This window comes from Dermacentor andersoni, chromosome 9 (assembly GCF_023375885.2).
Source record: "Dermacentor andersoni chromosome 9, qqDerAnde1_hic_scaffold, whole genome shotgun sequence".
In the NCBI taxonomy this organism is placed as follows: Eukaryota; Metazoa; Arthropoda; class Arachnida; order Ixodida; family Ixodidae; genus Dermacentor; species Dermacentor andersoni.
In genome coordinates this window covers 62,328,416-62,351,741 of record NC_092822.1, presented here as the reverse complement: position 1 = coordinate 62,351,741, position 23,326 = coordinate 62,328,416, and the positions used below count along the sequence as shown (strand labels likewise).

General features: G+C 45.1%; 1 protein-coding gene across 1 annotated transcript in view; it reads right to left on the bottom strand.

Moving 5' to 3' along the window:
- The window catches only part of LOC129384053 (uncharacterized), a 50,187-nt gene extending 28,123 nt beyond the window's left edge, over positions 1-22,064 (bottom strand). The window contains exons 1-2 of the mRNA XM_055069136.2: positions 21,974-22,064; positions 5,044-5,262 (exon numbers count right to left, since the gene is read on the bottom strand). Coding sequence (XP_054925111.1) covers positions 5,044-5,164 — 121 coding nt within the window. The 5' untranslated portion in view covers positions 5,165-5,262; positions 21,974-22,064. The remainder of the gene's footprint in view (positions 1-5,043; positions 5,263-21,973) is intronic.
- Between the last annotated feature and the right edge of the window lie 1,262 nt (positions 22,065-23,326).

The following is a 23,326-nucleotide window of genomic DNA, read 5'->3' as shown; positions in this document are numbered from 1 at the left end:
CTTGTGGCAGGCATGGTAGATATCAAATGTAAATGCAATGCAACGTGTGTAGGAGCTTAACATTTGTTTAGAATATGATAATAGATGATTATAAAATAAAAGTTGCCGTCCAAAACTCTCATTCGAATAGGCAGCAACTCATATGCATGGTTCATTGAACCAGTAATCCGCAGTTCTTGTTTCTCGCGTTACCTTACCCATACTCAACACCGGAGTTTGCACAGCTTCGGAAATGAAGGCAGATGCCACGAGCATGCTTCAAGGCAGCAGAAACTGCTGCCGCGCTCCATCAAGGCTGTGAGCCAGCAAACGGACCTACAGTAGCATACTTCCGAATGGTGTGAGAACTCATTTGTGCAGCTTTGCTGTCTTTCATGTGTAAGTTGTCAGATTGGCATACATATGTGGTCTTTCTTTTTATGAGCAGGTCTGATTCATACATAAACAAGTTTGATATGTTACATGGTGTTGTAGGAGCAAGCTAGCACCCAATTTTAGCTGAATCATTCCCAGGGTGCCTACTAAATTGACATTTCCAAATTCCCCGAGTTTCCCAGCTTTTCCCTGAGTGCCTTTGCAAAATTTCCTGAGTGGCACAGAATTTTGTTTTATGTCAAGGCGGGCTGACATCATGTGCCCGATGCTGTCACTCTCTAGTAAGCATGTTAAAAAAAAAAAAACGACTTAATCCAGTTTCTATAACAAGGAGTAGTGCTTATTTTATTCAATAAGAAAACAGAAAGGGGGGGGGGGGGGGGGGCCTAGTGAAATGCTCAGCAAATAAAATACCTGCGAAAAAAAATTTTTAAACCTTTTGTGAATCGAGTCTAACGTTCTCAAATACGAATAAAAAAGGAGACTCATACAGAAGCAAATATTTTCGAATACGAGCTATTTCTTTCAATTGATTACAAGCTCATTGGTATGATGGCCGAACTCTGTCACAAGTGAGATTCTCTCTCAACAGCTGATAAGTCACCGTCAACTGCCCAGACATACTCTCAGCCTGTGCATAACGCCTCAGTGTTACATTTTGCTGCTCGAAAGAGTTTATTTTGGTTTGGATGAGGGACACCTGCATCTCGGCATTAGCCAACACTTGTTTTTTGAGCTCAAGCTCCTTTAGAACGGCGGCAGCATGCTTCCTCTCCCGTTCATTCCACAATGCGTAGGTCCTTTCTGTTCCTGTCTTCCTTCCAACGAACGTTCGCTTCACGAACCGTTTTAACCATCCTCTTTGTCAGTTGCGCAGTCAATGTACGATGTTTAGTACTCCCTAGGCACCGCAAAAACATCCGAAAGATCAGGCAGTTCGACAAAATGAATGCATGTCTTTTACTGCCCTTAAGGGCTAAATACGCCACAAACACATCCGAAAAAGCTCTGAATGCCTGCTAGTACACTTATTATGCATAACGGTGCACATACTGTGACTAGAGATGGAGAGTGCACGGGTGTATAATTTAAGAATACAGACCACCTCCCGTGCGTGACAATTGCCCCTTCCCACGCTTACGCTTCACCACAATACTTTTGCGCATGCTTCACCATGTAACATTACTGTACTAAGGCGAAGATAACTTTCAAAAACCTGCATTGTGTAATGCGCCGTGCTTTCCGAGCTTCGAAGTAATAGTGAGGACGACAAAGGCGGAGTCGCATTGCTGACAGTGGCGAATTCTTTCAATGAAAGACATGGTACCGAACAGCAAGAAGCTTAACAGCGAATGTCGAAGCAGCTAGGCCTAGCGCTGCCGTGGTGGTGGCACCTACGGCGGCAAGCAGATCTGCGCGCGAGAGCGCTGTTAGAGGTGACGAGGTAATCAAAATGGCGGCGGTGGTGGCTTTGTTTGATTAATACCATTTCAGACCTGCAGTCACGGCAAAACGTCCGCAGCATCGGACGGCGAAAAGTTTTTGCGCTCGAAATTTCAGATGTTCTTATAGATTGACTCTATGGGTTACATCGTGATGCCAGGAAGCTGTCCGAATTATCGGGCATCTGGAAAGTCTGTCGTTGACTGTACACTGGCAACTTCTCCAGCCGACGACACCGCGTCAACGTACATTTGTTACGCTTCCTCTTTGTTAATTCCGCCAGCATTACCGCGAATTTCATTACCTTTCAATAAAATTACACCTAATTTTCTCTGATAGAAGCACAAATTCCCTGAGTTTTTCCTGAGTATTTCCAGACTATTCAAAATCCCTGAGAATTCCCGCTTTTCCCAGTTGGTAGACACGTTGCTTCCACAACTACACGAAACTGGCCCTAGATGCTTTTGTTAAATTTTTTCCTTGATGAGGTTGTTTGGTATCTGGTGTGACAAAAATAAAAGATATATATTACCTTCAAAACAAAGATAGAGGCTAAAACAGTGATGCATGAGTCTCAGTAGTGTGGAATCAACAGGGCAGCCCCGATAGCTATGGCATACTGTTCAGAGCATCCATGTTTATCATTCTCCTGTCACCGGCTAACAGATGCTGAAACGTTATTGCCCTGTTGAAGACGCACCCTGCATTTTTCAAATCATTCTCGATTGTTGTAGCCGATTCTATCTTTTGTCTATGTTGTCACAAAAGCTTGTGCAATCAGATTTTATGCGTGACATGCATAGTGTTGTACTTTCTGGAAGGTACGCAAGCACCAACAATTACACTGGAACCTTCAACGAGTCCCGTACAAATAGCCAGCGCATCTGACCCATAGATAAAACTTGAGCAATCAATGGGTTTACTTGTCACTATTGTTCTCCTTGAGTGCAACTTGTTTTTGTGGGCACAGGCGATCAAAGGGTTTACTCATCACTGTTGTTTTGCTTGAGTGTAACTTGTTTTTGTAGGCACAGGTTTGCCCAACAAAGCATAAGTTCTGGTAACTCGCCGTTGCGACAAGGTCCAATTCATCGCCGTCATGACATGACACTATTACCTTGCAAGAGCCTTTGTTTCTCTTGCAGTAAATCTGAGGGAAACATGATACTGTCACTAATTCATGTGAGCCATTTGACACTCACATACCCTGCGTACCACCTTGTTTATCAGTCCACAAGTCTGAATATCTTGACAGCTGATACCGGCTAGAGGCAACACTGATATAAGCTTATATCAGAACATGACACCGCCAAACATCCCTGATGGCCTCTAAAGAGTTCCAGTGCCCACTTGCTTTTCGTTGCCTTGGTGTGAAAATGTCAACCAGTATTATGGGGTTTGCTTATGCTTAACCACAAGTCCAATGCTGTACATGTTAAGCTTGAGAACAAAGTCTGCATAAACTATGCATTTCAACTTTACGACATTCAGTTGCCACAACGATATCATCTGTAATATTCATTTATTTATTTCACGTTCTGTCAACCCCTCATGCGATTATAACAGGAAGGGCAAGTACGTAAGGTTTCACGTAAGGTTTAGAAGGTTCAGTACTCCAGCCTCCATGACGATAAGGGGGTTTAGTATGCTATTAATGGTGATGTTGACTTGAGGTAGTTTCGCATCATCAGTTGTGAAGATAGAACAAAAATAGTAGTGAATTAGTGATATCTCTGTTAGTTTTGGGCGACACCAGGATTCACTCAATGCCTTAGGTTTAAGGTAGTTCAAGAATTTGCTCGGTGAATTTCTTAGAATTCCTTGATATGTTTGAGCAAAACTTTGACTTTGCTGTGTGTATATTTTAAATTTCGTGAGCCATGGATAGCTAGGGTAAGATTACTTCGAGATGAAGGCTTAGGTGCAACTTTCATCGATTTTCTTAAGTGTGCGACCTTACGGTTGGCATGAATGATGTCACTTGAGATCCAATTAAGGGTTGTGCTTCCTTGTTTTTTTTTTAACATGAGAAGGTACACGTCTGGTCACACAATGAAACACAATAACTTTGAAACTATGCCACAACATTTCAATGTTTGTGGTGGGACGTATGGAAAGTTCTTCAAAGGTGGTAAATTCGTAAGATGGGTGGTCGATTATACTGGTATCATCTGCTCTACTGAAGTCCAGGTAAGTGATGCGTGGCTGGGAAGAAAATCTAGTATTCTGAGCAGACACATAAATTTTATGATCAGGCATGCCATTGATGAATTCACGCTACGTTTGGTCTAATGGGAAATGATGGCTCAGAAAAACTAAATCAAGTGAGTCTGAAGTAGTTCCTTGAACACATGTGGGCTCTGTTACAATTTGGCTGAGATTCAATGAAAGCATGAGATCGAAAAGCAGAACGACACTTGGTGAGTGGTGTTAAAATGTTTGTCAGTTAACTCCAGGAGGGTTCAAATCCCAGAGAAGTATTAGTCTATCGCCATCAACATCACATGAACATCAGATGAGGGACTGCGATAGAAACATTGTGTAACATGGTAGTTTTGTTGTATTAATAAGTTCGTAAATAAGTCATTAAAAAATAAGCACTTGAGCTAAATTATTTTTACAATTTTTTGTTCACTTTTTTTCTTTGCTAAATTATTATCTTATGTGTAGTCTCTAACATTATTTGCACAGTCGTGAACACATTTTAGGCGAATAAACGTTCAGTGCAAGCCAAACCTTTATTACAGTACCATAGACGTGAAGTAACATCAAGGTACCTTTAATTAAGGTAATTCTCACATACTGTGGTGACAGACTTTCATTTAGGTAATAGTACAAGAAAAGCCATGGTTGAGGGAGCTGGAAACCTCTCATGCAGCTTAGAAGTCAGCCACTGCCATAAAAAGCGATTATTTAGTCGATGTACAAAAAAAAAAAAAACAGGCATGCCTCTGACCTTTTAAGACCTCTTCCCTGTGTGACAAGACATGTGGTACAAGAGACTAGACTTGCATAAAAAGGATGCACTGCAGTGCATGCAGGGAAAGGGACGCTTTCCTCTGTGACATTGTACATGTTTTTTTAAGTAGCAATTCTGAGAGAATGCATCCGGACATAGGTGGCATTGGTAGGGGCGCTCGCCTGCATGGCTGAGGGCGTGCCGTTTGAAGTGGGAAATGTTGGCGAATCTGCTCGAGCATTGGTGGCACCGGAAGGGGCGCTCACCCGTGTGGATGCGTACATGCACTTTCAGGTGGCAATCCTGAGTGAATGCGCTTGGGCAGAGGTGGCACTTGAAGGGGCGCTCTCCTGTGTGTGTGCGCAGGTGTTGCTTCATGTGCGACATGTATTCAGTCACGTAGGGGCACAGCTGGCAGGAATACCCCCCATCACGCACGGACGCAAGTGACTGGTACTGCTCCTGGGCTCCCAAAGGCAACAAACCTGCAAATTCAGAACCAGCAGATGAAGGCGACGCAAACAATGTTCACCACACTTGACAAAACTGGACTGCTACACTTGGCAATTGAAATTGGTTAAGGCACTTAATAGGAAAATGCATGAAAACCTTGGACTACCCAATCCACATACTATGGTTATGGCAAGAGCGCAGTGATGCAATAGATATTTCACAATCTCCTACCTCTATGACATATATTACTACCCGAATAATACAAATCTTTCTATCAATACAGTCAGATCTGGCATGCAATTTTGATATGTTATGCTTAAATAGTCATACTACTTTGCTTACGTATAACACTACATTACACACATATTAAACTAATAAATAGATGTTTTTTCATACAAAATAAATACAATACAGCATAACAAGAGCATTAGTGATATTTGAACACATAATAAAGCATACAAAATGAAATATGAATAAAATAATTTAGCATGATATGAAGAAAAGCAAACAAACAAAAAGAATAAACACAGAATTTATACAGCTTAGTAGAATGGCACCCCATTTGCTGGTGGTGGAGAATATAGCTGCATTTCTGTGCGTTAAACAAATGATTGTTTCTGCAGTGAAAACAAATGCTGCTGCCATGCTGGAGATAACTTATCTACAAATTAGTTTTTCTCAACATCACTGTGCTAGCAGATCTGTGTGGGCAGGCACAATTTCGTCCCACGTGTTACCTTGATGAAGCTACATTCTCTACCAGTACATTGCAGTGCCTTCTTTCTTTACCCCGATGATTATAATGTGGTGACTGCAGTAAAACATGTTCATTTCTTCCAGAATTCCAATAGTTGAACAGGGCAGGAGGAGGACTGGAAATTTCACTTGATGCAAACAGTCACATCATCATTGCATTGTTAAATCAATAATAAATCAAACTGCTATGTCATGTAACAACAGGACAAACTGGCAAATGCTTTCCAAGAAGCTCGCATAATCTTGAACACACTGTAGGAGGAATCGACAAACCCTGTAACAACACAGAGATCATTGTTAAAGCCAGCATGAATGCAAACCGCACACTCACACAAGCTTGTTCTTTTGTATCCGTAAACTTATTCAGGCTAGGGAAAGAGTGTTACACTTACCGATATAATGAGGTCACATTCAAGTATTATAATTATTCACTCATGCAAAACATACTTAATCGAACCAACTTCCCAGGCTTTATTTATCTAAAGCTGCAGAGGAAAAATTTTAAAGTTGATAAATTTGCAGGAATGAGAGAGTTGGCACATATGGCGCCGCAGTTTCAAGAGTGCATTTTGTTATTTACTTGTTACATCACAGATTAGCAAACAAAAATATAATGTGTATTTTAGGAGAACCAACACTTATTAAATGTTTCTTTGTGCAGCTGTGATCCCATTTTCAGCAGAGCCCCATAGAAAGAGCGCCAAAGCTCCCATCATCCGCACAGCCATGAAGTCACAGCACCCTTTAAAAAAATTATCAGACAGTGGCATCAAGTTTCCCTCATACTATCCGGAACTCTAATGTGAAGAAACTAGAAACCTATCAGTGCATTGTTACTGTACAGTAAAAGCTCGTTAATTCGAACCGCAAGGCGAAGCCGCTTCAGTTCGAACTAACGAAAGTGAAGGAGAACAACAGTAACACAGCGATTTGGAAAGAGTAGGGCATGCCAGAAATTTGGCATGCCCTACTGTAGGGAAATTGGCATGCCCTACTGCCCTGTGTCAGAAAGTAATGGTGTGTGCCGTGGGGACACGCCATCTTCAAGTTGGAGCTCTGGGTCCGACTGTGCCACACTACTGTTGTCCACCGAAACAAACGTTAGCCGAGGCTTAACACCATCACAAATAATCGCGATGGCCGGTACCTCCTAAGCTTAAAACAGACGTACGCAACCGATGAAGACTGCCGAGACAAAGACTCTGAACATGTGAAGTGATAGTGATCTAAAGAAAGGAAGGCGAAGGCCCTGATTCGTCGGTTCTTGATTGCAAGCGCAGCTGCGACGCACTTGATTCGCTGTTTTTTGGTGCTTGCCGCGCCATCTGCCGCACAACACTAGCAGCTACACAAGATTTGCAACGCCTCCAAGGGTCGCGACGGGCAAGAAATCTCGGAGGTCACGTAGAATGTAGAGGAGGCAGCCGTGGCTGCCTTCTGGCCGACCCCACCATGGATAGATTTTTCCCGATTTTGCCTTCTCTAGGCGTACTCTACGTTCCGGAGGTGACGCAGCCTTGTGCGGAGGCAGTAGGCGCATTTCTCTGGCTGTGTGCCAGGCGCCAAGCCACCGGCACGGTGGCGTGTAGTTCGAATTATCCGTGGCGGAACCTTCTCGCGTTCGAATTAACCGGCTTTGTCATACAGACTTCTGTGGAGCGTGGCTGGACAAAATCGTACAGTGTGAATTATCCATAAATTCGAATTATTGAAGTTCGAATTAACGAGCTTTCACTGTACATAATATGATCACAAATGAGACATAAGAGACTGGCAATCCTCAAGGGACCCACAATGAGAAAACCACAAAGCACAGACAGAACAGGAACGCGACGCAAACAATATGTCACAGGCTTGAGGGAACTACAGTGATGCACCTGGACATCAAGAAGAATTGCCACATTACTCTGGTTACTTGGGCACAAACGGGAGTAGCTTCTTCCTGTGGCTTGGGGTCAGTGGAGAAAGTGGACGTTTTGCACGCTTCACAGGAGTGTCCTGCGAAATGGCTTCATAGCGGGACATGGGGATGGACAAACACAATCGTTCAAACACACCCAAGCTTATGTGACTGTACACGCATGCGATTAGACGTTCATTAGGATTAGATCTAGCATGGAGGTGAACTTATTCGCTTGATGTTCTGTCGCGATGAGGCAGACTTCCTCGATTTGTTGTGCACCCATCTGCGTATTACATTGGTAGTACTTCAGCTAGCTGACATTGATGTATGAAAGGTGCAATAAATGCCCTTGTGAGTGTTTGCACTACTGTGTCGTCTTTCCTTTGTCCCAGGAGCACGCTCAAGACCCCACATGTCACTTGGGCCGATTATCCACTTGAATTGCCGAGTACTGTATACTTCACACAAGTTCCTAATCTCTATACATAATTGACTGTACTGAATACATACAAACTCCTGCTGGCAATACATAGAGGCTGCATTTAACATGCCATTTTGATATTGTGCGTCAATGGACAAAATTACTTTGTAATGTACTGCTGCAATGTGCAATTGCATTTATAACTACATATACTATTTTACTGGGATGGCACTATTTATGAAACGCAGCAAAATATACACATTCCAAATATATGAGTGAACATGAAATATGAATATGAAAGAGCAAGAATATAAATGAACACAAATAATATTAAAGAAATGAATTCAAATATGAACACAATATAATGGTACCACATTTGCTGATGGAGTAGAATACTGCCATATTTATATGCATTACAGAAAGAACTGTCTCTCCTTTAGTGCACTTTATATTTCTGCATTTTTCTCTTGTAGTAACGAAAGCCAAATGCCACTACAGAATACCAAACGTAACCCATTCATCAATTGGTTTTAATTCCACTGTCACTACCACACACACATGTAAAACTGTTGAACAGATCTCTGAATACAAGCACAATCGTGCCCTGTGTATGACCTTGACATTGCAATATTTTTCTTTACCCTGATGATTACAACGAATTGCAAAAAAAAAAAGGCTACTTTTTTTTTTCGCAATCAGAATGGACTAAGAGAGCAGCAAGAGAATCAGCTTGACACTTGTTCCAGACAACAAACGCGTAGGTGGCAGTCAGCCAGCACAGTCACATTACCATCATAAATGGAAATTAATGGTGAATCAAACATCTGCGATGTAACAAGGAATCCAAATGGGGGCTTTCCGAGAAGAATTCAGTGAGCTGGATTCTCGGCAAATTCTGAACAATGCCGCTTCTTGGATGCTCTGTATAGACATGGACACATCTGTAACACCACAGAGAACAATGTTAAGGCCAGCACAGGCACTAAAGAGACACATTAATTGTGGATGGATTGATCAGTCCTGCTCGATATAAGCTCATTCAGGTTTGTCACTTTGTTGAGTAGCCTATCCAGCTTTCACGTCACTTTTTAGTTTTGTTAGCTTGTAGACCTTAGATATATTTAAACTATAAATTTGATGCATAACCATGCAGTCGAGAGTCAAATAGACAATACACAAAAGTCTGTAAACAAGCTTTCCCACAGAGCCAACTTTTACTGACTAAGATGGCCGTGTTCCTGCTAGTTGCTCTGTTAAAGCCAAAACAGGGGTTTTGAAACATTAGACGATGTGCAGAATGGGCAGTGGTAGGAATGATGCCGCTAACGAGCATGTTGATACTTCAATTACAATTCTAGCCCGAGGTCCACCATCTTGGTTACGTCAAAGAAGGTGCATGAATTGCACCTACAGGTTTTGCATATTACCTATTGCATGGCAATATATTCTGTTGCCTGTAAGAGAGAATCCATTTGAATATGTAACAGTGTTCGTAACAACCAAATGTCACTGCCTGGCAGTGCTGCCAATTCTAGGGAAGTTTCCCAACATTTTTCTAGATTCTTGCAAAATGTGGCTGTCAGTTTGCCAATATTTCTGTAATGATAAAATTTTGTTTATGCTATGTAAACAGACTGAAAATTTTAAACCTAACTTATTTTTAAGGTTATCTTTAAATAATCAAATAATGTAGTCACTGGACTCAAGCTGCAAAGATGTTGCAGTGCAAGTTATGTTAACAGGACGATGAGCCCTGGACCTCCCAAGAGATTGTAACAGTGCCAAAACAGTGTACACTTCGCAACACCAATATGAAAGGTGCGACTATTTTTTTTTAATACCTTGTAGTGATGTAGCATCACCACACCTGCACACTTGCATGTAATTTGCAGCAACGCACAAGATACACGGCTAATTTTTACTTTTCTTCAAAAGAAGAACATGCCCAAGCACAAGACCACTGGGCCTCTATCCAAGATTGATCAGCCTAGAGTAATTTCAGGTAAATTTTAGTACATGCAAGTGTACCTGGCTGCCTAGCACAAAAATCACATTGTCGTGCCCTGCACCAGGTATATCCTGTCTGCTTACGCCAAGATCTGCCCGCGCCCCTTGGTATGGTGTTACAGCATACGTTTGTTTCACCAGTTAGATAAATATTCCATTTAGAATGCACAGACATCGACAGCCCATCTAGAGGTACAAAAGCAAAATCTCTGTAGCACTACTTCGTTAAAAGGCCCAAGGCACCCACAAACTGTTGTTCACTGGATGAAATGCGTTCATTACACTGCTGTACGATAAAGAGTCAGTTCACATGCTGATGCGAAGGTAATTTGCAAGTGGCTGAAACCAAACAGGCCGTCAAATCAGCACTTTCAATGTTTCAATGTCATAGCACGAAATTTTCCTTCATTTGGACAAATTTCCCTATTTTTCTAAACAATGCATAATATCCCTAGATATAGGAACATTTTTCCACAGCTTGCAGCATTGCATATTCTGGAGAATACAAGCCATACTGAAGTCCCGAACTCATCGAATATTATTACAGATAACATTTTTACCATTTGTGAAACAAATGAGCGCACTCACACTGGAAACAAGCTTCACTTTGCTTGCATACACATACCAGTGTCACCTAGCAGTTCTTAGAACCAAATTGTAGTTGACATAAAACAAGTGAATAAGTATATTCATTGCAGTTCACTTGCAAGTGCTGCTATGTGCATGCGAAATACAGCATATGTTTAAAGGGGCCATGACGTGGTTGTCCAACAGTTCTGTTTGTATTTGTAAAGAAGAGTAGAGGGCCCAATATGGTTATACATGCAAAGAAACTGCGCTCCCTGCACACATTTTAACCAGAAATTTCAATTTGAAATCGCTGCTTGTCAACTCCTCCCATTGATAGCAACTGCCATTTTGGCAAGGCTTTGTGACATCAGGAACTGAGGGGCCATCTCTATGTCATCCACTTTGAAGCAGTTCGAGACATCAGGCATCTTTCTCTGCATGTTATAGCACCCAACGGCATAGCAACATCACTGTTGAAATTGTACCCACAATTCCTTCACTTGCGCAATAAGAAAGCAGTAGCAAACCAGAGATGCGCTGAGACACAACACACATGCTAAAATGAAATAATGCATGGCAATCACTTCCGGTGTTTACAGTTCACAAAAGCATGACCTTCGAGACCGGCTCCTGTTATGCGAGGGAGCCGTATCTGGGGGTGCCCATTCATTTCGTAACCACTCAGTGTAAATTCAAATACAAATGTTCTATTACACTGAATGCACAAAAGTTTTGCCAGCTTGCTGTGGGATGCATATGGTTTAACACGCAATGCATAATTTAAGCACAAAAATTTGGTGTCACAGACCCTATAACGTAGAGTGTCACACTCCTCATCCAAGTTCTGCACCAGTTGGAACTTGGAGCACAAAACAATGCAAACCCAAGGTCTCATACTTCAAGTGTTTGTTTGTCCAAAGCACATGTGACAAAAATGGGACATTGTAGTGATCAGCATGGTTTCCAGTTTGCCATCCTGTCTTCTGCAGATTTTTCTATGTGAATATGTGCCAAGAAAAAACCTGGCCAACTTGACATCACTAAACGTCACTGATGGTTTTTTGAGGGTTTGATTGCTCACTAGTGCATGTTGTTGCCAGTTTTGCAAATGCTAACCACTGCTTTGGGGTTTGCTTATGCCCAGCCACAACTCTCATAAGAGATATTTTAGGCTGGAGAACAAGCTTTGCTCAAAGGAGTACTGGCACAAAATTTTTGAGGCTCTGTTTTTTGAACTTAATTAGTAACTACTGACCAAGTAATGTCAAAGAAGCTCATTTGCTTAAGTTGTGGGAGATACGTGGTTCTCCTCCGTACTCTTGGGACAAAGGAACGACAACACAGTAGTGCAAACAATCACAAGGGCATTTATTGCACCTTTCATATGACCAATGGCTGCTAGCCGAGTGGCTATCCACAAAACATGCCGATGGGCGCGCGACAAATCTAGAAGTCCGACTCACCACGACCGCAAAGCGAGCAAATATGTTCGCCCCATGCTGGATCCCAACGCCTGGTCGTTCGCGTGTAGTCACGCCAACGGTGTCCAAGGCGGCGACGCGAGACGGTCTCGCAGAACCATGGATTGGCGCGCGCGCGCGGTACGTCCGGCGCTGTTCGCCGACCCGCCGGGAAAGAGGGTCGCTCCACCCGCGGCACGGCACGTCCGTGCTGCTTGCTGTCTCCAACCCAAGAGGCCAAGCGCCTTCCCTTTCGGCGCCCGAGTAACCCCGCCGCGACAGTCGCGCCATCTCTCGCACCGCGCTTGTACCACGCCGCGGGCGCCAGGCCACGCGAGCCGTGCGGGAAAACAGCATATCAGGGGATGCGCTATGCGGGAAAAACATCAGGGGAGGCGCGAGGGTCGCGCAACCCCACATCCCCCCAACCTTAAATCACTTCTTATTCCGGCGAAACATGTGACACGGTCTAACATCAACACGTGCTTCGCGAACAAGGTGGTACATGCAACAGTGGCCGCGCCGGGGAAATGTCCACACGCTGTCCATAACATGCGAGCCGACTGTCCTTGGGTACACCGCTGGCGTCCGCCGGTCACAGCAGCAGCTTTGCGACTCGACGGCACGATCCCAGGCCAGGACTCCGGAGACGACGACGCAGCAGTCGGTACGAGCAAGCGTCGCTCGCGCCGACGCGCCCTGCTGGCAAGAGCCGCCGTAGCTGTCGGTGACCGCTGGCTCCTTTGTCCGCCGCCGAGGGTTGTGAGCTGGATGCAGGAGGCCGCCGAAGTCGCTGCGCCGAACTGGCCACAGCATCACCATCGCCCGGGGTGACTCCAATGACGCTGCGTAGACTCAACACACTCGGCAAACACTACAGTAGTGCAAGGGAGAGGAATTCTGCATGCGCATCGCCCACGTGGTACGATGTTCAACTCTGCTAGTAAATGATCGGGCAGCTACTCAGATGCTAAGTTCACGTGAACGAAGCTCGCTTTCTTGAGTCGAACGAGTAATTTCAATTCGTGCGAGGCTAAATAGAATGAGGGGAGCAAATTGCAACGCCTCAACGCCACGGTCCACCAGGTTGTGTCCCTCCACGTGCGACAGGCAGCTTCGTAAAGCCTTAGGCCTAAAGCGTCGCTACTCTGACAACAACCGGCATCCAAAAACAACACCAAAAATGGGCGCAAAACAGGCAGCCGCGAGGAGACGTCAGCTCTGTGAGGTGGTCCTACTCCGCTCGGTGCACACAGCATCCGAGTTGACGGCGCCCACCGTCCCAGACGGTGTCGGAGCGCCCGGTGCCAGGCCGCAATACCAGTCAGCCCGTCGTGGCACCCGTGGCCCGCGGCCACCCGGCTCCCAGAGCCGCGACTTCATCCGAGTCAAAGAGATAGAAGAAGCTATTTACATAAGAAATTCGGACCACCCACGAGGCTTCCGTACTCACTCGCTTCAGGCTTGCCACTGCTCCGCGGGCACTCAGCCTCGCTCTCCCAGGATGCAGACCACGTGGCTCTCGTACCGACGAATGTCATTAAAAAAAAAAAAAACACTTGCGAAAAGGCTTAGCATGCTGATAAGTTCAAACACACTACAGCCACCGTCGCCTCGCTCAAGAAAGCACGCCGCCGACGCTAGCGATCAAAATCCACGCTAGGCCTACGCTTCGGTTCAAACAAAGGTCTTGAACGAAGCAACACTTAAAATTATCGTCCGATGCCCCAAGAGGTCCACGTTGGGCAGCCAGATGTGGGAGATACGTGGTTCTCCTCCGTACTCTTGGGACAAAGGAACGACAACACAGTAGTGCAAACAATCACAAGGGCATTTATTGCACCTTTCATATGACCAATGGCTGCTAGCCGAGTGGCTATCCACAAAACATGCCGATGGGCGCGCGACAAATCTAGAAGTCCGACTCACCACGACCGCAAAGCGAGCAGATATGTTCGCCCCATGCTGGATCCCAACGCCTGGTCGTTCGCGTGTAGTCACGCCAACGGTGTCCAAGGCGGCGACGCGAGACGGTCTCGCAGAACCATGGATTGGCGCGCGCGCGCGGTACGTCCGGCGCTGTTCGCCGACCCGCCGGGAAAGAGGGTCGCTCCACCCGCGGCACGGCACGTCCGTGCTGCTTGCTGTCTCCAACCCAAGAGGCCAAGCGCCTTCCCTTTCGGCGCCCGAGTAACCCCGCCGCGACAGTCGCGCCATCTCTCGCACCGCGCTTGTACCTCGCCGCGGGCGCCAGGCCACGCGAGCCGTGCGGGAAAACAGCATATCAGGGGATGCGCTATGCGGGAAAAACATCAGGGGAGGCGCGAGGGTCGCGCAACCCCACAAAGTGCATGAACGTTGTTTAGTTATAAGCTTGTATGTCACGCGACCAGTCGTGGTTTCAATTTAGAAGAACACCTCATGCCCCGTGACATGCGAGGCACGCCTGGAGACATCAACGACCATGTGAGCATGCAGACCTGTGACACACGCAGGCACACCATCTACCATGTCATCTGTACTCCTGTTTTGACTGCTAGTGTGGTGCTAGTTCGGCGGGAACCCTGTGCAACTGCTTACTCTTGGCAGTTTACCGGGTAACCGGACAGGCATATGGAAGAAACAATGCTGGTAGCAACACCTGGTGATCCTGTGTCTGACCAGAGAGCATGCAAAATTATTATTCCAGCTTACATATTCTAACTGTTGGTATAAAGCATTGGTAGTGACATTACACAAATCCTTTAAATAATGCCACATGTAAATACCCGAAAAAACACATAGAGAATAAGCACAGTCAAAGAAAAAGAAAACAAGATATTGGCATAAACTTTTTCAGATATAGGGGTGCAACACCAGACAGAAACCTGGAAGTGAGCTTTGCCCCAAGCCACCTATGGCTTTGTTTGGAATTTGTAAAGGTAGCGCTTATCATCTGTGAACCATAGCTGTACATTCAACTTGTTTTACATCACATGTGTGACACCAATGCAGCTGGAAATCTTGCATCGGTCGGTCTCCCCTGATTGGGCTTTCAAAAGAGAGTCCCATGCCAAACTTCTTCCTCATTCTGCATTCCTGCTCTAAATGAACAAATGATGCTTGCTGCCAGTCATGCGGTGTTGGCCAAAGACATTTAGTCAGAAACTTTGTACTCAATACCAAAACTCGGCAAGAAATAAAAAAATTTTTCAATATGCTGTCTGTAGGCAACACGCATCAATAAAGGATTAACATATACTTTTATGATTTCCTTTCAAAAACAACACTGATGCAACAAATCAATTTTTCGTATGCATTGTAGTTGGACAAATCATCACAAGATGTCGCTACTATGAGCTTTGCTACTGCTGCCAAGAGCTCAGTAACCTGTAATGAAAACAGTGCTGAAATGTCTTCCGAATGGCAAGACAAGCCAGTGACGTCGGAATCACTGAAATCAATCACCGAAACTCATGACTTAATATTGTTTACAATGAGGACTTATGCTAATGAGCACATCGATTGGAGCTGCACTTTCCAATTCATCACTCGCACATACTTCAAAATTAAATAAAAGGCGTTCTAAGCTGCACTTGCTGTTGATACTTTACAGATGATACCTATGAGCTCACAGGAATGGAACCAACTAATTATTTAGAATTAGAATTTTTGTGTCAGTACCCCTTTACGCTTTGCATTTAAGCTTGTGAGCAGCTCAAGAACATTTCAACTGCCACATTGGTTTAGTGTGTACTACTAGAACAGTGTGTAACACGCATAGGTCGGATGACTAAGTGGATACTCACTCACTAATATTTTTGTAGGCTATGTATTCACTCGCATTTATTGGCACTGACTCACATTCCTACTCGTACGTACAGACACTCACTCGCATTCATGATGACTTCCATTCACACTTACCAGCACCCACTCACATTCATACTCGCATCAGTTCTCACTGGCACTCGCCCACAAGCTAACGTTAACTCACATGTGCCGACAGTGACACTAACTGGCATTCACATCTACTCAAACCCGCCAGTCCTCGCTACTATCCATACTCACATTCTGTGAAATCAGTGCAGAGAGAGAAACAGTCAGTGAGCTCACAAGTGAGTATGCCGACCTATGGTAGCAAGACTCTTGCTGTATGAAGAATTGAACAAAACAAGCACTTGAGCTAGGACACACAATTATATCAAATATGACTATCAAAGTTCCCTATCACCATTGTGCTGATAGATTTGTGCGAAAGATGAGCATGTTAGAGACATACTATCATACATATCACCTCTATGCTTGTTATATGACCTGTGATCAATAAACATGGTGAATTCTTTGATGGTGAATGGAGTAATTGGTAATTCTGGTTTGTGGCCAAGCTAGTGAAGCCCGAGGCCTGTCAGTCATTGTTAATAAATTTGGTGGCTTTCCAGACGTGCAAGCATCAAGACATGTAGACGTGCAGTAACAAGTAGTGCAATGACATGGTTATGGGTAAAATGCAGCAATGTACAAACGTGACATTTTGCTTTAAACTTGAGAGAAATTCATGCGAATGTCATAACATTTTGCACCAAGTGTACTGAAACAGTGCTCAATCTAAACAGTGAGTGTACAAGTGGCACAAGCACTTTCGTCAAGGTCGGGACAACATGAAAGGCATGCAACAGCCAAGGCAACGTGAATGCTGAACAGCATCCCACAGGCTGTCTTCCCCTAAAGTATGTGAGAACACTACACGCATTCACAAGAGTGCTTAACTATGGGAAGTGGTTATCTTGTATGACGATAAGCTGTATGTTTACATACATGTAATGCCTTTCCAATAAATAAATCATAAAGTCAACCAATCACTGTATTTATTGATCACAGGTTGTATTATGATGGAGCAAATGTAAGTACAAGGTGTACTTCAATATAAATTATACTTGCAATGAAGATTTAGTTCCAAGAAAGAATTATTTACACCACTGTGGCCACAGTTTAGCCGAATCAACATTAAAAATAAGCCAAACCTTGAAGTTCTCAGCCCAGCTATGAAGTCACAGCAGCATATAACGGACAGTTGGGTCGCATTTCCCTTTAAGCAACATTCTATGAAGCTCTGTGGGTGAAAGGGCCAGAACCCTCTCTATGCAGTATGGACACCACATAAATCATTAATTGGTTTTTCAACAGGAAACTGTGTGCTCTCAACAATTAGAGCTCCCTGTCTGTCTGACAAGCATGCAGTGTAAGAGACACTCCTTCCATGAATAGGAAGCAGTGCAGTGGGCACAGGGATATGGCCACTCTCCCGTATGAGTGAAGACACGTTGCTTGAGGTTGGAACTGAGCAAATGTGTTTGGTACGGGTGGCACTGGAAGGGACACACAAAATCCAACTCCTACAATGTTGGCAACACTGAAAAAGGGGACTGTGGCAGTGACAATAGCTGCGACTGGTGTTGAATATTATGCTCCCCAAAAGAAGAGAAGACGACGAAGTGAGAAACGAGCGTGGAGCCGAGCGCGCCTGCATTTTTTTTAGTTGTTTTTGCAAGCGTCGAATAAAGAAGACGTTCTCTACTTCGCCTCCGCTTCCTGCTTTTCAACATATGGTGCCGTGACCAGGATATCAGATCTACAGTTGAAGACCCCTGACGATGAAGCGAGCTAACTGAAGAGGACGACCGAGCGACGCGATCAACGCGACGACGCTGCGACGGAATCGAAGAACGATCCACGTCATCACGAGGCCTACCATTCCCGACGTGACGACATGGAAAGACTACGACGGAAGCGTGCTACCGTGCGAGCGGCGGTCACCAGGATCATCAACGACATGACAACTCTTATGCAGACGGAACCAACGCCATATGGTGAGCTGACCGACCATCTTAACCTATTGAAGATAAAGAAAACTATGCTTACGGACCTTGATAACCAAGTAGAAGAGCATGTTACGGATGATAACCTTGAGGATGAGCTTCAAAGCGTCGGACAGTATCAAGAATCTATCGTCCTCGCGAAATCCCGCGCTGAACGCATTTTATCCGCTCAGCAAACAACGGCTGCGCACGCATCTCACGATGACTTTCATCAAGCACGCGCACACGTTAAGCTACCGAAGCTCGATGTGCCGAAGTTTCATGGTGACCCCATTAAATGGCCAGAATTTTGGGATCAATTTGAGTCTACTATTCACCAGAACCGATATATTACCGACGTAGACAAATTGAAATATCTTCGGAGCTACTTGATGGGTAAAGCAGAAGGTGTCATCAGCGGCCTGTCGACAACTAACGAGAGCTATAGCACAGCTATAGAACTTCTCAAAGAAAGATTCGGTCAGAAGTCACTGATTGTTAACGACCACATGCGTCGCCTTCTAAACCTACGTAAAGTTCGTTCTTGCAAAGATTTCGAAGGGCTTCAAAGGTTGCATGAAGAAGCGCAGACTCGCGTGAGATCCCTGCATAACCTTGGCGTCGAAGAAAAAGAATATGGAGTGCTTCTGAAAACTGCTATAATACAAAATCTTCCGCAAGAAATGGTACTCCGTTATAATCAGCGCATCTTGTCTTCGACGAATACAGGCGTTACTAGTGACAGGCTAAATGAAATGTCTGTTCTTCTAGACTTCTTGAGTCTTGAAGTAAGAAGCCGGGAACAGACTATAATGATGACTTCTGACAAGAGAGAACAAGCTTCAACCGCAAAACGACAATCCAATGAGCATTTCCAAGGTTCTGCATCTATGCCAACTGTGAAACTGACTCCAGAGAGTTGTATATTATGCGGAGACAAAAATCACTCGGTGGATGTTTGCACGACGGAACTAACATTAGACGAAAAGAAAGACAAACTACGCAAACTAGGGTGTTGTTTCCGCTGCGCTCGACAATTTCACAAAGCTAAGGAATGCCGAAACTGGAAGAGATTAAGCTGTGCAAAATGCAGGGGGCGACATATCACCACAATGTGCGACCCAAAATGGAAGCAGAAGAATACGGAAACGCAGACAACTGTTTCCAGCTCGTCAACAGATTCACCAAAGTGCACAGTTCTTCTGCAGACCGCACAAGTTTGGGCTCTGGGCACTGGAAGCAAATACTTTGTAAGAATGTTGATTGATGGTGCCAGTCAACGCAGCTTCATCACGGAAGAATTGTCTAGGAAGCTGAAAGCCACTGTGTTAGCCGAAGAGCAGCTCACAATCTCGGGATTTGGAAACGTTTCGGCACCGCGGAAATATTATCGAAAAGTACGAGTCACGCTGCATAGCCAGTACGACTCAAACTCACTAGAAGTAGAGGCGATAGAAGTTCCCAAAATATGCAATGACTTGTCAGCATTGACAGATACAAATGTGCTTGCAAAGTTGAAAAGCAAGAACTTACGTTTGGCTGACGTCAACGCAGTTCAGGTCTCGCCTGAGCCTGGAATAAGCATCCTTATAGGTGCCGACTATTACTGGCAGCTTGTCAGCGGAAGAATTCATCGACTGGACGACTCCTTGACCGCCATCGAAACTATCATAGGATGGACACTTCATGGAGATACCAGAAGTCCACCTAAGTTCTACAAGCCGGAAACCGTAAGGAACTTCAACATATGCCTAACGGAAGCCGATGTTTCCCAGCAACCGAGGTCTTCCTGGGAAATAGAACATCTGGGACTGACTAACAAAGACAGACTTTCGAAAGATGACGAACACGTCCTGAAGAACTTCGTGGAAACAACTATTAGAAACAATGGTCGCGATCAAGTTGAACTGCCGTGGCGCAGCAATTGTTCCCAGCCTAAAAATAACTGGGATATCACGTTAAAGAGGCTGGAGTCCTTGCAGAGAACGCTACATCGAGAACCAGAGTTTCAGAAGGAATATGACACTGCCATTAGGAGCTACTATAACAAAGACTACGCTGAGAAGGTCACAATGGACAGTACGAGTGAACATATCACGTACTATATGCCACACCGAGCAGTAGTGCGACGCGATAGAACTACGACTGAAGTACGGGTGGTATCCGACGCCTCTTCTCATGCTTCGTACTCGCCTTCACTTAACGACGTCTTGTGGACAGGGCCGAATTTGAACCCCAACATCCTCGACACACTGCTGAAGTTTCGCAGCTTCAAGATTGGAATTTCCGCCGACATCGAAAAAGCGTTTCTTCAAATATCGCTGGCTGAACAAGACCGAGACGCGTTTCGTTACTTCTGGTTTGAAGAAGGGTCTTCCAATATTGAAGAATTGCACATGACAAGGGTTCCTTTTGGCGCCTGCAGCAGTCCCTTTCTCCTTGCTGCAACTCTGCGACACCGCTTCCAACTAGTAGAAGTCAAATACCCTTCTACTGCCAAACTATTGAAAGATCTTCACAGACTGGCGGCCACCAATAGTACGTCGGCTACTGAAGGACAGTCATGGAATTCTTGGACCGAAACTATCTTCTTCAGGAGTCCAGAAAATAAAGAAGCCGATACAGAGACAGAGACAGCGAAAAGAGAAAGCGATGCCATGAAATTAAGAAAGGAGGATACGGAACTTTTCAGATTTTGTCTAGCGTGGTATGATTTGTATTTAGTTGTGTGTGAAATATGTAACCAAGTCACAAAACCATGGGCTCTACGAAATCACTTGGAGCAGCGGCATGGGAGCATTGACACCTTTGGTCGGGGTGACCACACTGCTGACACGTCCGTGCTCCACCAGGCGGGTGGAGGGAAGTCGTCGAGGCACAGCTCCTTGTCATTGTCGTCATCATCGTCGTCTTCAACGTCATCGTCTTCCGCTCCGCGATACTCGAGCGGGCCTGCCGGGCGCCCGTCGTCAACAGAAAAGGCTCCATCTGGGTCATCACTGTCAGGGAGGCACAGCAGTACTGTGGAAAGGCTAAAACGCAACGACCACACACTGGCCCTGGTTGTCCGGGTGCAGCGAATGCCACTTCCAACACAGCCTGAAGCCATGGCCGCCCTAAACAGCTCGCCAGGCCATCAAAAGGAATTACCTTCACCCCAGCAGCCACCACCTTACACCCCTGGAGGGCTAGGACTGCTGCCTGGGCCGGGGCCAGTGCAGGCCAATCACATGCACCCGACGCATGCACCAGCAGCACGTCAGCAATGGTGGCTGCGATGGCTTCCACTGCGGCACCTACGCCCATTAGGAAGACACCTGCCAGCAAGGGTTCTACCACGAGCACAGAAAAGTGCTCATGGTGCCAACGGCAAAGTTCGCTCATGCAAAGTGCGCACTTCTAGTGGCAACACGTTGAGGAGACTGGCACAGATGCGGTACCACCTAGAATCTGCTGGACAAGCTCCGTCTTGAAAAGAAACAAGCACACGCTAATTGTTCGGCCGGGAGCTGTTGAATATTATGCTCCCAAAAAGAAGAGAAGACGACGAAGTGAGAAACGAGCGTGGAGCCGAGCGCGCCTGCATTTTTTTTAGTTGTTTTTGCAAGCGTCGAATAAAGAAGACGTTCTCTACTTCGGCTCCGCTTCCTGGTTTTCAACAACTGGGGAGACTCCTGGTCTAGAGGCTGCAGCGAGAATATGAGCAACATCATGGCGGGCAGGATGTCCCTACTAGCTGTTGTAACACTGGCTGTGGCTTCGGCATGGCTCCAGTAATCATTTTCACTAAACCTGTGCATGGAGGCTTGATGGGCAGACACTTGCATTCCTTGAAGTCGCCAGACTTCTCTGAGAGAGTTTCCGAGCTGAAGAAACACTGGCTGCACCTGCGAGAACAATCCAATTGGTGGCATGTGTAACATGCCAACACCTTAACACCAGCAGAAACTTTAGGTGCCAGACAAAGTACAGACAACCTTTCCAAAGCTGCTGCAACCTTCTCTTTTTCTTTTACTAAAAATGAAAACAGGCGTCATTATAACACACTTACTCCTGGAAAACACACCCACACATTCTTCATAAATGCGCTCTTCTGCGAACAGACTTAACAATCAATATATAGTAGCTAATTATTTGCCCATATCCACGAAACTTCTTTTAAAGGCTGTCTGCACGTGCCATCAACAGGGCAATCGTCTGATTACCATGCTGATCACTATAGTGATTAGTGGGTGCCAAAATGCCAGCAAAAAGAATGCTCCAAGTAAAGTATTTGTAATAAAAGGCTTTTATCTCCCAGAAACGTCTTTTAATACATGTTAAGCTCCTGAGTTATACAAGCAGAAATGTTTTAAAAAAACCTTCCCGCAGTTATATATGAGCAGCAAGTGAGGTGCTGACTTTGAAATAAATAATCACCCTTTCATCAAGCATATAAGTTATTCATGATGAAAGTGAAACCATAGAAACCACTTCCAAATGTTCTTTGCAAAATTCCACTGCACATATTAAACTGTACAGTGCAGGAGTTCTCAAACTTTCTGGCATTGGGGAACCCTACCAGCTTTCCCATAGTGCTGCAAAACCTTTCCTTTCTCCCTCTTTCCTACAATACGCTTATACAGTACACAGGCTTACGCACCTGTTACACAGAAGCTTTCACTGCCATTGAGTTTAATGGCAGTTGACACCAAAACTGCCATTCCACTAAACAGCACCCTGCTTGCAGGGGCTCCTGAGAAACGGCCTTGGATGAAATTGCCAATGCAATGGCCCCAGAAGCCAGATGAAATTTCTGTGCCTACGAATACGAAGCACACTTCCGATTTTCGCAGTCATGAAAAAAAAAAATTACATGTGCACACGTTACCTTCAAAGAATGGAAATTTGCTGTCGCCCACGCCTCAGCTAACCACCTCGAGAGTTCGTCCTACGGCGCGCCGAAGTCTCGGGAAAGCCACAAACATGCCCTCACCAGCTGTACTGCCATGCGGAGTTGTGTTATTGTCATGCTTTCTCTATGTTATTGTGTTGCGCCGCCTCGTGATGCACTGACGGTAGGCTGTTAACAAAGCAGCATGTGCGGTTTTGGTTTCGTATCTGATTTCAAACAATGACTCCTCGTTGTTTCAACGCGCAGGCAAT